At 42.6% G+C, this 13,850-nt stretch overlaps 1 protein-coding gene across 6 annotated transcripts in view; it reads right to left on the bottom strand.

Moving 5' to 3' along the window:
* SLC20A2 (solute carrier family 20 member 2) overlaps positions 1–13,850 on the bottom strand; it is a 59,562-nt gene that overhangs the window by 25,058 nt on the left and 20,654 nt on the right. For all 6 annotated transcript variants that reach the window (XR_013926080.1, XM_080375684.1, XM_080375683.1 and 3 more), the window contains 4 exons: positions 8,406–8,956; positions 3,577–3,717; positions 2,250–2,335; positions 101–197 (listed from right to left, as the gene is read on the bottom strand). Coding sequence is in view for 5 of the 6 variants with exons in the window: in XM_080375684.1 (XP_080231810.1) it covers positions 101–197; positions 2,250–2,335; positions 3,577–3,717; positions 8,406–8,694 (613 nt within the window). In the remaining variant the exon portion in view is untranslated. The remainder of the gene's footprint in view (positions 1–100; positions 198–2,249; positions 2,336–3,576; positions 3,718–8,405; positions 8,957–13,850) is intronic.

The following is a 13,850-nucleotide window of genomic DNA, read 5'->3' as shown; positions in this document are numbered from 1 at the left end:
ACTGTGCGGTGTCAACAGCCACCTGCCAGTGTGGTGTCACGCTGTAATACCCCGCGGGATGCCTCCCTCCCATGCCTCCCACTGCGGATGCCTCACTCACCTGGTGCCCCTGTGTACATGATGGAAAACACATTGATAGCTATGGTAGCAGCATAAAACACTGGAAGCGCACGGAGACCATTGGGCACAGGGTCTTCCTGCATAGAAACAGTGGGAAAAAAAAGGAAATATTAGCTGGATTTTTCACCAGATTAACGTCAGCATGAACCGCCACAAGGAAAAACGTGCTCTTGAGTTAGTGCCAGGCAGGTGGGGCTTTTGGTAGACGGTGAGGGAAGGATGGTGACCTGCCTGGTTATACCCAGATCCACAAGGCTGGTCCTGACAACCACCAGCATTCTGGGGAAGCTTGACACTGTTAATGGGAACCAGAGAGACAAGTTGTACTTTCAAGTTGGCTGCAGACCTGCTGGGTGACCTGGGGGCAGGTTTCTTTCTGCAAGTATTTTCTTACCCACCTTGTCTCCAAGATGAGGAGCCCCCTTCCCTCAGCACGACTGCAGTGTGCCAAGCAGGGCAGGGCTTTGACATTTTTGGCGTGGGGCTACAAGCATCACTGCAACGCATCCATTCCAAAACCTTTCTCTTAACCTCTCAGTTTTGAATGAGACAGCCTGGCATGTTCCACCAGCTAACATACTTCAGAAATCTCTGAAATATTAAGTGTCTGGCTGTGTTAAGCAGTTAACGTAAAGGAAGCTGTGCGATGTTTAGCATGCTGCTGTGCCTGCTGCCCACTGCGGTCCCCTGCCCTCGGCACTCACGAGGAAGGGCTCAGCTGATGGCGCAGCGGAAACGCACCGTGCAAGCCACGGAAAAAGCCTTTGTCAGGAGACTGCTTTAGCCTTTTGAGGGGCTCCGCGTGTTTGCAAAGAGCCTGGCGAAGCTAACGGCTGGCTAATGTGGTTTTGTTTCTTGCTGCCATGAGTTATAAAAGGGAGCTGAGAGAAGGCTGCAGCCACCCTGCGCTATGCCCCGGTCCCAAAGCGTGATGCAGCGTGGGCTGTATCCACAGGGCCAGCTGCTATCCACAGACACCCCCAACAAGGGCATGAACCCCTACACCAGGCCACCGGCTCACAAGCTAAAAAGCTGCTCTTTTTTTATGCACATACACAATGCAAGTCACTACCTGCTTATGCCAGAAGCTCTACAGATCTCACTACTTTGTGAATGGCACAGATGGCAGTCAGAAGACAATTTCTTTAGCTTGAACTTTTTCTGCCTCCTGAATGCTTAAATATGTGGCTTTTATACCAGAGTTCATGTGATTTTGATGACTAATTTCTTAAGTTGTTATATTTTGAATGCAACAGAGGAACTCTTCCTTGCCCTTTATGCAACCTGAGTAATTTTAAATTCAAAGCTGAGTCCAATCGAATTTATCATCTACTTTTATCACTGATATTTATTTACATCAGAAATAGAGAGTGATGAAGCTGATGTTACAGGTGGTGTTATTTACAGCAAAAGAATTAATCCCTCATCTGTTTAAGTTCCCTCTATAACTGCTAATATAGTGTCCCTTATTTTAGTTCATTGTCATGTGCTGCACTCCCCCATTTTAGCAAGTTGAATGGTGCGAGACAAATGGAAAGAGCAGATGAGTGCCCTGGTTTCTAGTTCATGCTGCGTGGCCAGCAAATCATCTCCTGCACAGGAGATATATGGACTGATGTTACCTCAAAGCTGCCACTTTTGACTGAGGTCACCAAAACCCAATAATTCGGGTTTCTTGAGAATAAAGGAAATTTGCAGGTGCTTATCTTCTAATGTCTGATGCACTAGAAAACCAGAGCTTAAAATTTCACAACTATAAAATACCAATCAGAGTACCCCTGAGAGAGGACTGTTCTGTTTAAATAACAGTCAGAATGACTATCGTGAAACTAAGTCAATGCTAACAAGTCTGTACTACTACAGACACAATCTCAATGTACCATCCTTTGATCAAAAAAGGTATACAATATTAATTACCATGTAGCCTTAAATACTTGTTAAACTACTTACTCCAAGCTTTCAGAACGGCTAAGAGCAAGTACAGTTCCAACAGCTATTAAAGAAATGACTGGTCTCCTGTCCAAAAAGCAAGCCACAAACTTTCAACTCTGGAAACGCCAACACTCAAATAGGAGGCTAGAACACAGCCTTCATACAGAGTACTCATTATAATACTGAGATTTCTTTACCTTTTTTAAAATGAAGAATCTAATCAGCACAAAGAGGACTCCAGACATCAAGCCAGATAACAGCGGGGAAATAAACCAAGAGGCAACTGTATTGAAAAAAAGAAAGAATGAAACATGAAACAAAAACTATTATGCAAGAATACTGTAAGTAAGTAAGCAATGAGCAATAAATTTAAAACAGTTCTTGTATAACTGGAATTAACGTTCTGTATGTTTACTTACAACTGGTGCAACTCAATGTCCACTGACCCTCACGAAAGTCAAAGTAATGCTAGGCACTATTAGAAACATCAGTGAAAGCTTTTCCCGATAACTTTGCAAATTTAGCAGTCAAATTCATCAGGAAAGTGTCTTGTAGCTTGATGCAGAGTGGACCAATAAAGCCCTGTAATTTCTTTATTACCATGACCACAAATGTTGCAAGCAAGTGGAAAGCAACTGCATCTAGCAGGATGCTGTGCTGCTCACAGGGTAAAAGTCTCCATTTCCAAAATGCCATAGAAGCATCAATTGTAAGGAATAATGTGCGTACATTTTTTACAGGGCAGATTTGCAAGTGTCCAGGACTGATTTAACTGAAGTAGGTGGCAAAACTCCCACTGATTTCAATAAAACCGGATTAGGGCAGTGCTCTGGCAATCTCATCCAGAGTGATTTATTGTTTGTGGCATGGTTAACAGATTGATTCTGCTGTCATTGTAAACCCTCTTCTACTTTCAACAGAATTAAAAAAACATACGCATTGCTCTAACTTCTCTAAAGCTCAATTGTATTTCCATGCCTTCAGCACCAAATCCTTTTAATACAGGGTTTAGGCTGTGACTTGGGTTACAAGGCTTCCAAAACAATAATTAAAACTCCTTCACATCCCTGCTTGGCTGTGCTGATCTTGGCAGTGGGAGGCTGTGACTTAAACATGTGCTGTATGCCCAGTTTTCGCCTCCCTGAAGCTCGTGGGTGGAGAAACATGACTGTGGGCATTCACATGATGGCTAGCATTGTTGAGAGCAAGAACGGGGTGGTATGAGCTGCCACGAAAAGAATTAGAAGAGGAGGAATGCCACCTTGAAGCACATCTCTAAGGGACAATGTGTCCTCAGCTTACTGTTGGGGAAGTGCAACTTGCATCTTATCCCCTTCTCCACTGGAAACACGCTGCAGCCCTTAATGAACATGGCATCAGCGCGTCTTCTGAAAGACAGGACTGGGGCAGGAAATAATTTAAGGAGGGAGTGCTATCAGCACAAAGCAGATTTCTGGGAATGTTTTTTGCAGGCAGTGCACACTATTTCGTATAACCTCACACACAGAACGAAACGGCACTTACCAATCTTGACAAGCTGCATCCACTGGACTCCCTGCGTGCCAATTGCCACCAGAGAAAATCCAATTGTAGCACCTACGATGCAATGGGTCCCTGATATCGGGAGTTTCAAGAACGATGCAATCAGCTGCCAAACAGCAGAACCTAGAAAAAAACCCCACAACCACATGGCATAAGCAACAGTAACAATAATGTTACGCAGAAAATTCTTTGCCACATACCCACATTCTTTTATGAGCACTGCCTACACTCCACACGCACAACAGAGATCTCCTAAAGAGAGTTTTGTTCTTGTTCTGTCTCTAAAACCAGACACTAAGACAGTTTTATAGCAGCTTTGAATGCTGCATCTTACTTATGACACTTTATTACCAACAGCTCTTTAAACTGCACAAGAGTTCTGCTTTTTTTTTTTTTTTTTTTTTAAGACTTTCAGTATTTACAGCCTGACTGATTAAACACATAAACTGCTTCCAGTCTGCATCAAGCTTAGAAAACCTCATTCTTGAGAGCTGGACCTGGAAGCCTCCAAGTGATCAGTATGATCAGTTCACTAGTGAAGCATCCATGTTCCTAAATTCAGATGCTACCAGAGAAAGGCTCACACTGAGGGGCAGTTTTTATGCCTCTTGTCAGTGATGTGCAGCCATCCAGGGTCCTCTATAAGTAAAATGGATTGAGGAAGGTAAATGGACCGTCGCACCGCCTTCACTTGCAGCTCATTGCAGCACTGCAGAAATTCAGATCTGCAGAAAAAGTGTATCTTAGTCCATGGAGTAGCCAAAGATACCCTTGGCGTAAGGCAATAAGATCCTTTAACTAAGGGATGGTGGCTAATGGTTTATAAAGTAAATGCAATGTCTTGTGTGCCAACAGATGTCCCAAGGAAGGATGTTTGTCAAGAGTGTGGGATGGGGGAAGACACCAAGCACCAGACAGGATGCCTTGTATTTGTTTTTAGTCCCAGCTTTCAGTAGTTAGATAAGACCACAGTTGGCCACCATGCAGCTCCATGACCCAACTCATTTTCACATGGCAAGGACCCAGGTTCCTTGCTCCTGTTGCAGTGATGCTAACTTCTGGACACCAAAATCATTCTGGCAGTGACACAGGCTTTCTGTGGATATCACCTAACATTAGAGAATTTCTAGAAAGATCTCTTCTTCATCTAAAGACTTCATGGCCTTAAGGCTAAAAAATCTTCAAGTGTTAAGAGGCCCCAATGGCAGCCATCAAACTACCAAAACAGATCCCATATTTTCTGGCTCATGTCACCTCTCTTAACAGATCTGCAGCAGACACAGGTGATAAAGCAAGGACGCTGAACATATGCTGTTACTTAAATTTTCAGCCTCTACCCTTACTTCCAACAGGAGAAGATAGTTTGAGGGTCTTGAAATGGAGCCATCTGCAAATGGTGATTTGCTGTCATCATACAAAGCTACATTTGGAAGTCACCCAGTTTGTAAAACTGATCTCTCCTGGGGTGCTATCCCAAAACAACTGGTACTCCTATTGCTGTTGGAAATTCTAGATCAAACAAGGAACACCTGCTCTTTAATTTTTTGGCTTCTCTTCCCCTGTACTAAAATAAAAATACACTTTGCAACCTTTGACATGAACTTAAGAGACAGCAAGTGGAAGTGAGGTAAAAGAGAAAACAGATGGTAACATCTGTAAAGATCCAAATAAACAGCTAAGGCAGCCACAGATATGTAATTACAAAATAGTCTAAAAAATAGGGAAAATGCAACCAAGCCACAGCTGCACTGCAAATGTGTAGTGAGGGCTGAGTTTTTTGTTAGGGGGGGAAACAGAAGGAGTATGGCACTACTTCTTAAATCAACTTCACCTTGAAAACCAACAGAAGAGCAAGAGGGAAAGCAGCAGACAGTATGAGAAGGACAATGTGTGGTCTAAAGAAATTTAAGGAAGCACTTTAAGGAACAGAAGAAAATACAAATCAAGCCAGAGCAGGGCTTTCCTCTGGGGCTTGCAGTGCCTTAACTACCTACACCAAAGTTTTAACTCCTTAACATAAAATGCACATTCCCAACTTTTAACTTTGCAAAACTAATCTAGGAAGCAGGAGGCTCACTAGACCTGTCATGACGTCCCAGATTCAGACCCTTCATGCCCGCTGACACCGTGGCCGCACACCCTTTCCTCCGGGCTGCTGTCTCCTAAAGAAAGCGGGTTGCCTGCAGACTGCCCAGCACTGGCTTTCAGCTCAGGGGGGTTTCATGCTCTCCTGAGCTCCCCTTGTGCTCCTGAAGGCACTGCATCCATTTACCGAGGCTCTGGTGCTGCATGCCAGCTGTGAGCCCCCATCGAGTACCACACCACCTGCAAGACTGGGTTAGTGCTTTGCTTTGCTAATCCTGGCTGGGATGTCCTCTCTGTCAGTGGCATCTCCTCAGTCGCACCAGCTGCTGACTTCAGCTCCCACCAGGACCACTAGAACGACACTTGGGGAATTCCTTATTGTCCTGGCAGTTAGCTAATACTAGGGAAGAACTGCAAGTTACTTCTGAAAGCAACAGTCCTTAACTTCCCAACTACCTAATAAACAACATTTAAATATGCTATAAATTATTACAAAATGTTACAATTTAAAATTTTAACCCCACTGCTCCCTACTTTCTTTTCTTTTAGGAGAGAAAGTTGCCCTGAAAATCACCATCTGCTGTTTGCTGCAAGCATCAAAGGATCTTCCACCAACATCTGGAAAGAGGATACAGCGACTTTTGGTCTCTCCCAGACTGTTGACTCATTTAAGCTTCATTGAAATTCAGAAGCGAAGTCCATTCGCAAAAACATGATCATGAGGCATGAGAGAACAGGGGGGGAAATGCAGAGCAAAAACAGAAAGAGAAAAAGAAAACATCCGCAAAAGCTCAGAGAAAACACAGAAAAAAATATCATGCATCCAGAGAAAAGCTGGAGATGGATTTGAGGGGGGAAAACAAAATGAAATCTGCAGTTTGTAACTTGTGATTAATTCTGAGATTTAAAATGTGGAATTTCTTCTTAATGCCCTTACTGGAGGAAGGGAATGCAACTGGTCATGAAGTTCACACAGGCTTATGTAAATATGCATGCAAATAAGTTGTTTTCTTTGAGCTTCTGGCCAGTTGCCTCTGCAGGGGGCATCTGAGACTTAAAACTTTGCCCAGCCAGGACCAGGATGCCAGAAATAGATACAGAAAAGGAAAAGGACCCTTCCTTCAACGGGGACCATGAGTATCAAGAATGTGAAGGTCAGAAGATGCAGGTCACTTACATTTCAGATGGTGTACACTGCTCCTGGACACATGCCCATGGGAAATGATGGAGCTGTCTCAGGAAGCAGAAGGCTAAATGATGCAAGTGGAGTGGTACTAAGAAGCCACCCTACAGCTTGAGGGAAAGACCAGAATTCTGCAGCTGACCTCGCAAGACATCACGAAAGAGGAACTGATGGGGGGTGCCCAAGAGCATTTCATGTGGTTTAAGCTGGCAAGCTCACAGAGGGACTGTCTGGGGAAGCGGCTGTGGTCCCAGCAGTGATTTCTCGCTAACCAACCCCTCCTCCCCTTGGGCAGGGAATGTGGCCAACCTTCAGGAGGCTCAGTAGTAGTGAAAGCCCAAAGGAACCACCTCCCTGCTATCAAGCATACAAAGCCACCTCAGACAAGTCCAGAAACTGGCATTCCATATCCATCTTGATCCAGCAAAATTAAAAAAAAAAAAAAAAAAAAGGCAAAATTTCTTTGGGGAAATGAGAAAATAACCACATACAGTAGACCTCTGCATGGATTCACTTATCTCACATGCAGGTCCTGCCTGAAAGCTGTGCTGAGGTTAGAGGGGGTAGGTGGAAATAATATTTAGGTTAGGTTTAAGGAAGAGAATCTTTGAGCGGAGCATCCCTTCCACACAGAGGCAGGTAGCATTATACGAGCGATGCTCATATAAATCACATTTCCCTGTCGTGGGACCCCATGGACCCAGCAGACTGACGAAGCCGTAGGGCGATGAGCGGGCTGACCCCTTGCCTGGGCTGCCTCTCCCACACTGAAAAGGTTTCCTTCCTCCTGTCTCCTGCCCTTTCAAAGCAGGTTTGCTATTGATCCTTGAGGGAGCTCTCCAAAAGCTCACAAAGCCTCTTGCATACAAACAAAGAGTAAATACCGTGGCTTAATGTTACTTACCTCAGAATATGCTATTTGTTCTAAAATGAGATGAATTTAACTGCAAACAAAAGAGCAGTCTCCAAGGTACACTGAACTGCTGTTGGTCTGAGTCAGAAAAATTAAAAAGACCTTAAATATCTGACCATCTTTACTGCTCCTTTAGTTTTGCCATGGGCAAGGGTGAAGTGTATGACTGATTGCAATCACTCAACCAGACAATCAGTTTAAGGAAATATATTTGGATTTTCTGTAATTGTTTTAAACAATTTCGGTAATTCCTTCTCGTAATTATTCACAAGCTGCTGTTTCTGTAGGATCTTCTGTAAAGTCAAAAATGATATGCTTACCTATTTTCCATTTACCATCATAAAAACCTCCAAAATAATTTTTTCAGTATGCTAGGAATGCATATATATGTTCCATTATGTTAAACATTTTTTTCTTCTATTAGTTAAATGTCTGACCCGTTGAAAAATGTAAATGATTAGAAGCATTTAAAAAACACAGGAGACTAAAAAAAGGAATACAGGCCCCTACGTTCACACAAAACCAGACGGGCAAGTCCAGAAGATGGGAAGACTTAATTAACAACACTCACAACAAACAGGATGATAAACACACAATGAAATTTACTTGGAATAGGAAAGTATTACTTACCAACCATTGCACTCACTTCTCCTGCCATCAGCAGTGGGACAGTGTTGTTGTAAAGGTTAACATCAATGATACCTTTCCGAATTGTTTCTCCTACTTTTGCTCCCAGTAATACCGAGCCAGTGGTTTCAAAAACTGAAGCCAAAATGCAAGCCTGGCGTAAAGTAACGACACCAGAGCCCACAGCCGTTCCGAAAGAATTGGCAACATCATTTGCACCAACTGAAAAGGCTAAAATAAAAGCAATGATAAAACCCACAATGACCATCCACAGGTACTCATCCATTGCCATCTTTCCCCAAACCGCAGATTAGCTTCCCCTTTGCAAATAGTTAATAGTCAAGGCTGGAGGGCACCGCAACGGATTTGGAAAGCAGATTTCTTGTAAACAATGAGTTCTCTCTGGAAAGTGCTGGGTAGTGTTAGAATGTGAAGAAACTGCTAACTGCTGATTTTCAAACTACTATAAATACTGTTCATTTGGCTGCCTTCGGTCAGCAGTGAAATACATTCCATATTTTGCTCCCAAACTGGTACAACTGCGATGTTCTGTCCTGCAACAGAAAAAAAAAAAAAAAAAAGTAAAAGAAAATTAAAAAAAAAAGGGGGGGGGGGGGAATACTCAGCAGAGCCCACAACAATGCGCGTTTTCAGAACTAAACAGATGATTTAAATCCACTAATGGGGTCCTACCTCGGCATGTGACTCTTCTAATCATAAAGCAATTCAGAAAAGTTAAAATTAGGTCACCTCCAAAGCAATGTTTCTTGCAATATCACTGACCGAGAAAATCTTTTGAGCAATTTAAAAGGATTTAGAAAGGTTGGGGGTTTTGTTTGTGTTGAATTTACCAAGCAGTGTGATAAGCCCTCTTTCTAGAAGGAGGATTCTTCTTGGCTCTTTGTACCCAGCGAATATAAGACATGCAGAACATACAGACCCTACCATACAGCCCGATTACCAGCTGACATACATCACTTAGCTCCATCAGCCTCAGCAGAGTTCTCAACATTTTATCAGCCGCAGCTAGAGATGTACTCCTTGGAAAAAATGATTTTATCTATATGTCTGCCTAGGAGATGCCACTGAAACCACTCTGAATAGCACTAACCTCATCTATGGCTGTTATTGCATCCCAAGCAGTAAGCATAGAGCTTCTCAGTCACTGAAACAGCACAATAATTGTAATATTCCCATGTATCCCTACCGATCTGGAGAAGTTTAACTAAAAAAACTTTAACTAAAAAGCTGAGCTCTCTGCTCTTTCCTATAGATGGTTACCAATTGCTAACAGTTATTATATTCAAACCATTGTTATAAATACATTTCAGCATTTCTTTTGATAGTTTTGTGATCACCTTTTGAATTACGTCTTAATTAGTCCTTAATTAGCCTAATCTGAAAGGAAAAAAAAAAGTGCTATCTTTCAAACCAAAAAACGGACAGAGAGAAAGGGACTTTAAAAAATAAAACCTTCACCATCCAAAAGACTGCTAAACAGAGCGGTAAGGCCCACACTGATGTCAGGTTGGTCAAAAGCTACAAGCAAATTTGCCCAAAGCATCTGCCTCTTCTAGAGGGCTGCTCCTCTTCTGCTAGCAGCTGCCGTGAACACGTTCCATGCCACCCTCTGCTTTCCTATCCATGCTGTCTGGTTGCAGAAAAGTGCCATTTTGGAGGTAGCAATTTAGCAGCAAATATCCATCATCTACAGTTTTAAGAAGCATTTCAAGAGATCAGGCAGGGGCTACCAGATGAAAAGCCCTGAGCCCAGCTCCCTCTCTCTCTCAGTTTCCCCGCTGTCACTTCAGTCTCATAACAACACACCCACATCCAGTTTCAAGACCATGCTTAATTTCTTTTGATGATCCCAATGCAATGTAGGTCATGTGGTAGCAAGGAGGAAGGGTCTCAGAAACCTCTGAAATAATGGTAAAATTAAAAATGAAAAGAGATTTCACATATTCCTGAGATGCTGGTTCTTTGAGTACAACCAACAGGAAAATACCACATCGATATGTTGTTTCCTAGAAAACCCTTAAGCTGATGTCAAGGATTGATGCTTTTTCTAAATATACATATTCAGCAGAAAAGATATCCCTCTTTCTTTCTCCAGGCTCCAAACTGGCTGAACAACTGTTGCTCCAGTCTTTTCCAGACATGGAGCAGACATCAATCCTTGAATGCCTCACACTCTAAAATAACATCTTGGAAGGTCTTAATGGCTAAAAACATTTGTATAAGGATTTTTATGCTATGAGATAACATGAGAAAATGAAGGACCAATGCATTTTTGATGTTTGCAGACTTGTTGCCTTTTTATAATTCATGAGCACTCAGCTCATTGAGTGGAAAAGGACTTCACAGAGACAGAAGAGGTTAGTGATATTTGGAAGAAAAAATTAAGAGTTAGCACTTGTTTGCCTGTGAAAGAAGACAAAACTCTTGTTAAATTCATTTGTTAAAACTTCTGTTATGTGTATCAGATTTTTGCTAGGAGATGAAGTGCTGGACTAGGGTCCTTCCTTGATCCTGGAGATTAATGATTAAATTCTTCATCCTGCATGGATTTACACAGTACCTTTGCCAAGTTAGCCTCAGTGCCCCAGTTTCCTCTCCTGAAAATGGACAAAGCCGACTGAGATCCATGCATACAGCCACAGGTGGTGTGATCATGAGAGACCTGTTTCCTTCAGACTCACAAGACAAAAGCACACCCTTATTTCCAACAGTGATCTGCCTTTTCTCCACTATCAACCAACCCACCAATTTACTGTGGTGACCCAATTTCTGGAATAAGGAAGAGCAGGGGGATTGTGACATTCCCCCACTGCAACACAGTTCATGGGACAATGTTTGCCAAATCTGGCTCCTCTGGCCACAGTCTGCAGCTTCTAAAATAAACCACTAAATCACAAGGTTGCCTTTATTAGCTTCCCTCAGAGGGGGGACAGAACTCCAGATGGTCCCAAAGAAATTAAGACTTCAAGTGTGTGTACGTGTGCTCCTAAAACTCTTAGTGAAGGCCAAAGAGTCTCCCGAAGTCTGTTGGCAGGGCTCTTGGCAAAGGGCTCACACAGGCAGCTACATAATCTCCCTCCCCATGAAATGGGATATATGGCCTCAGGAGAAAAGGATGTCTTAAGTAAGAAATCACCCACCCTGTCATTTTTTGCAAGGTGACAGTTCAAAACAGAGCTTCCTCCAAAATCAGGGAGGCTTGACTTGATGTCTACTGCATTTGCACAAGTGACAGAGCACAGCAACAACCAAGCCTTGTCTTTAACAAGATGAAATTCAAAAAGAAAACAGGAAAGGGAATAAACACGTTTAAAAATTAACATGTAGACAGCATTTGAATGGCTAAGTGTTACCACTTTCAACCTTAAATAACTGTAAGAGATGTTAAACATTTAAAGAAAGAAACAGAAAGAAAGAAAGAGGGGGAAAAAAAAGATACATATCGGCTGAGAAAGTTTTCAGAAATGCAAAATATCCTGCAAAGTAGGCCAGTGACTAAATACAGACTAAATCTTGTAGCATGCTTCTTTCTAGAGCCCAAAATACATCTGGCATGCTCAGACACGCTTAGCTATGCCCCTCATCACCTAATCTAACCCAAAAGCCTGTGGCATTTCATCTTACTGGGATGAAAAAGAAACTGGAAAAAATGCTGTACAGTAGGGAATGGCAGATCTTCTGCTCCCTGTGTGACAGCTGGAAGCCACTAGCCTGTTTCTCTTCTGCTCTCATTTATATTTCATCAACACGCCTCTATGCATACCAAACGCAACTCAACCTGACCTACTAGACACTAGGAAGTCCTCCCCTTTACCTTCAGGATTGATACCACCTCTCCGCCAAGGCCTCTGCAGCTGGGTGCACTACACTACTGCAGCAGACTCTGGGTTGAAAAGTTCATTTTCCTATTTATGCTTCAGATAACTCTCCCTGAACTCAGCCTGCACTGCAGTGGCCATGCTGCAAACTCACCCTTGGGCATCAGCAGGGCAGAAGAGCTGTGTTAGCACTGGGGAGCTACAGGACCTGAAGCCGAAGCATGCATCTGATGGCTGCTAGAGTGAAGGGAAATACATGGAGATGAAATTTCAAGTTGTGAGAAGCTAATTCTGCATGAAGGCGAGACTTTTAGCTAATACAGGCTTCTTATGATCTGTAATTAGAGTATCATACTTAGGAGATCTAAGTAGAAGCTTTTAACTGTTTAAGTGGACTTAGAAACTTACAGAACTTGCACCTCAGTGAGAAAAATCTGAGTTTTGGAAATGCTAAGCACGTCCCTCTGCCTCGCTGGCAGATGATCCAGACACCCCCCTTGGATTTTATTTTGTTGCTAGCTAAACATCTTGTTATAACTCTGTCAGCACAAAGTGCTATTTCCTCCCTAAGGGGAAGATGAAACCAAAACCTAGGTAAGTAAGCACCTTAATTCATGAAGAAGTGAATCCTCAGAAAAAGGTTGGGATCTCCTGGTAACCACAAGATCACTTTAGGACATATATATGGATACAGTTACTGAGACAGTTCTTCTGGAAACTATTCACAGTACACTTCTAAGCCTAGACAAGTTTTTAGTGGAAAAAAACCCAAAAAACAACGCACTTTGAAAAACAAAGATGTCAGGTTTTGCAAGTTTTTTGCCAAACAAATTGTTGCTAAAGAGAACACAGAAACATCTAACAACACGGATGAACCGTTAAATAAAAGCTCCGGACAAAGTTCAAAGTCTAGGGAAACAATCAGAGTGCATTACCCACCAGCAATCCAACTGTGTGACATAAATTAGGAAACAGAGACCCCATAAATGTCCCTTAATCTTCTTCTCTCAGATAATTAGGGAAGAACCTACTGCACTTGTGAAGCATTAAAAAGTATATAAATCATCCCACATGCAGCCCATATCATATCTAAATCACGCTGTATGCAGCTCTTCTTCTGTCAGAAGCTGCCCCACTCTGCAGCTGAAAACTTTCTCCTACCCTGGACAGGACCTCCACCAGGTCCCGGGATTAACTGTTTTGTTTTTGCCCAGTAAAAATAAGTAAAAATAAGTAAAAATCGAAAGACAGCAGCTAGCATAGCATTTCTCAAGATAACTCTTACAACTGCTCCACTTTGCATTATGACAAGACAGACCGGGGAGGATGATTTCTTTTCCCCTGCAGTGTTGAAAACATCAAACATTTCATAATAAACAGTGGCACTGAATTTGCACTGACAGGCAGGTTCACTTCTAGTTGCCTGTGGCTGAAAAGTCTGTCTAAAATGCTTACCAGACAGCAGCTTCTAGGAGGTTATTCCATACCTCTCTCATTTCTGTATTTTGTTCTTTATATAAAACCAATTTGTCAGGCTTCCCACCTACGTATATAAACTCATACCAGATCTGGCATTCCAGTCTATTGGTACTAAACACAGCACTGCATA

The sequence above is a fragment of the Falco punctatus genome (assembly GCF_963210335.1).
Source record: "Falco punctatus genome assembly, chromosome: 1".
NCBI classification, from domain to species: domain Eukaryota; kingdom Metazoa; phylum Chordata; class Aves; order Falconiformes; family Falconidae; genus Falco; species Falco punctatus.
This window is presented reverse-complemented; position numbering and strand designations above follow the sequence as displayed.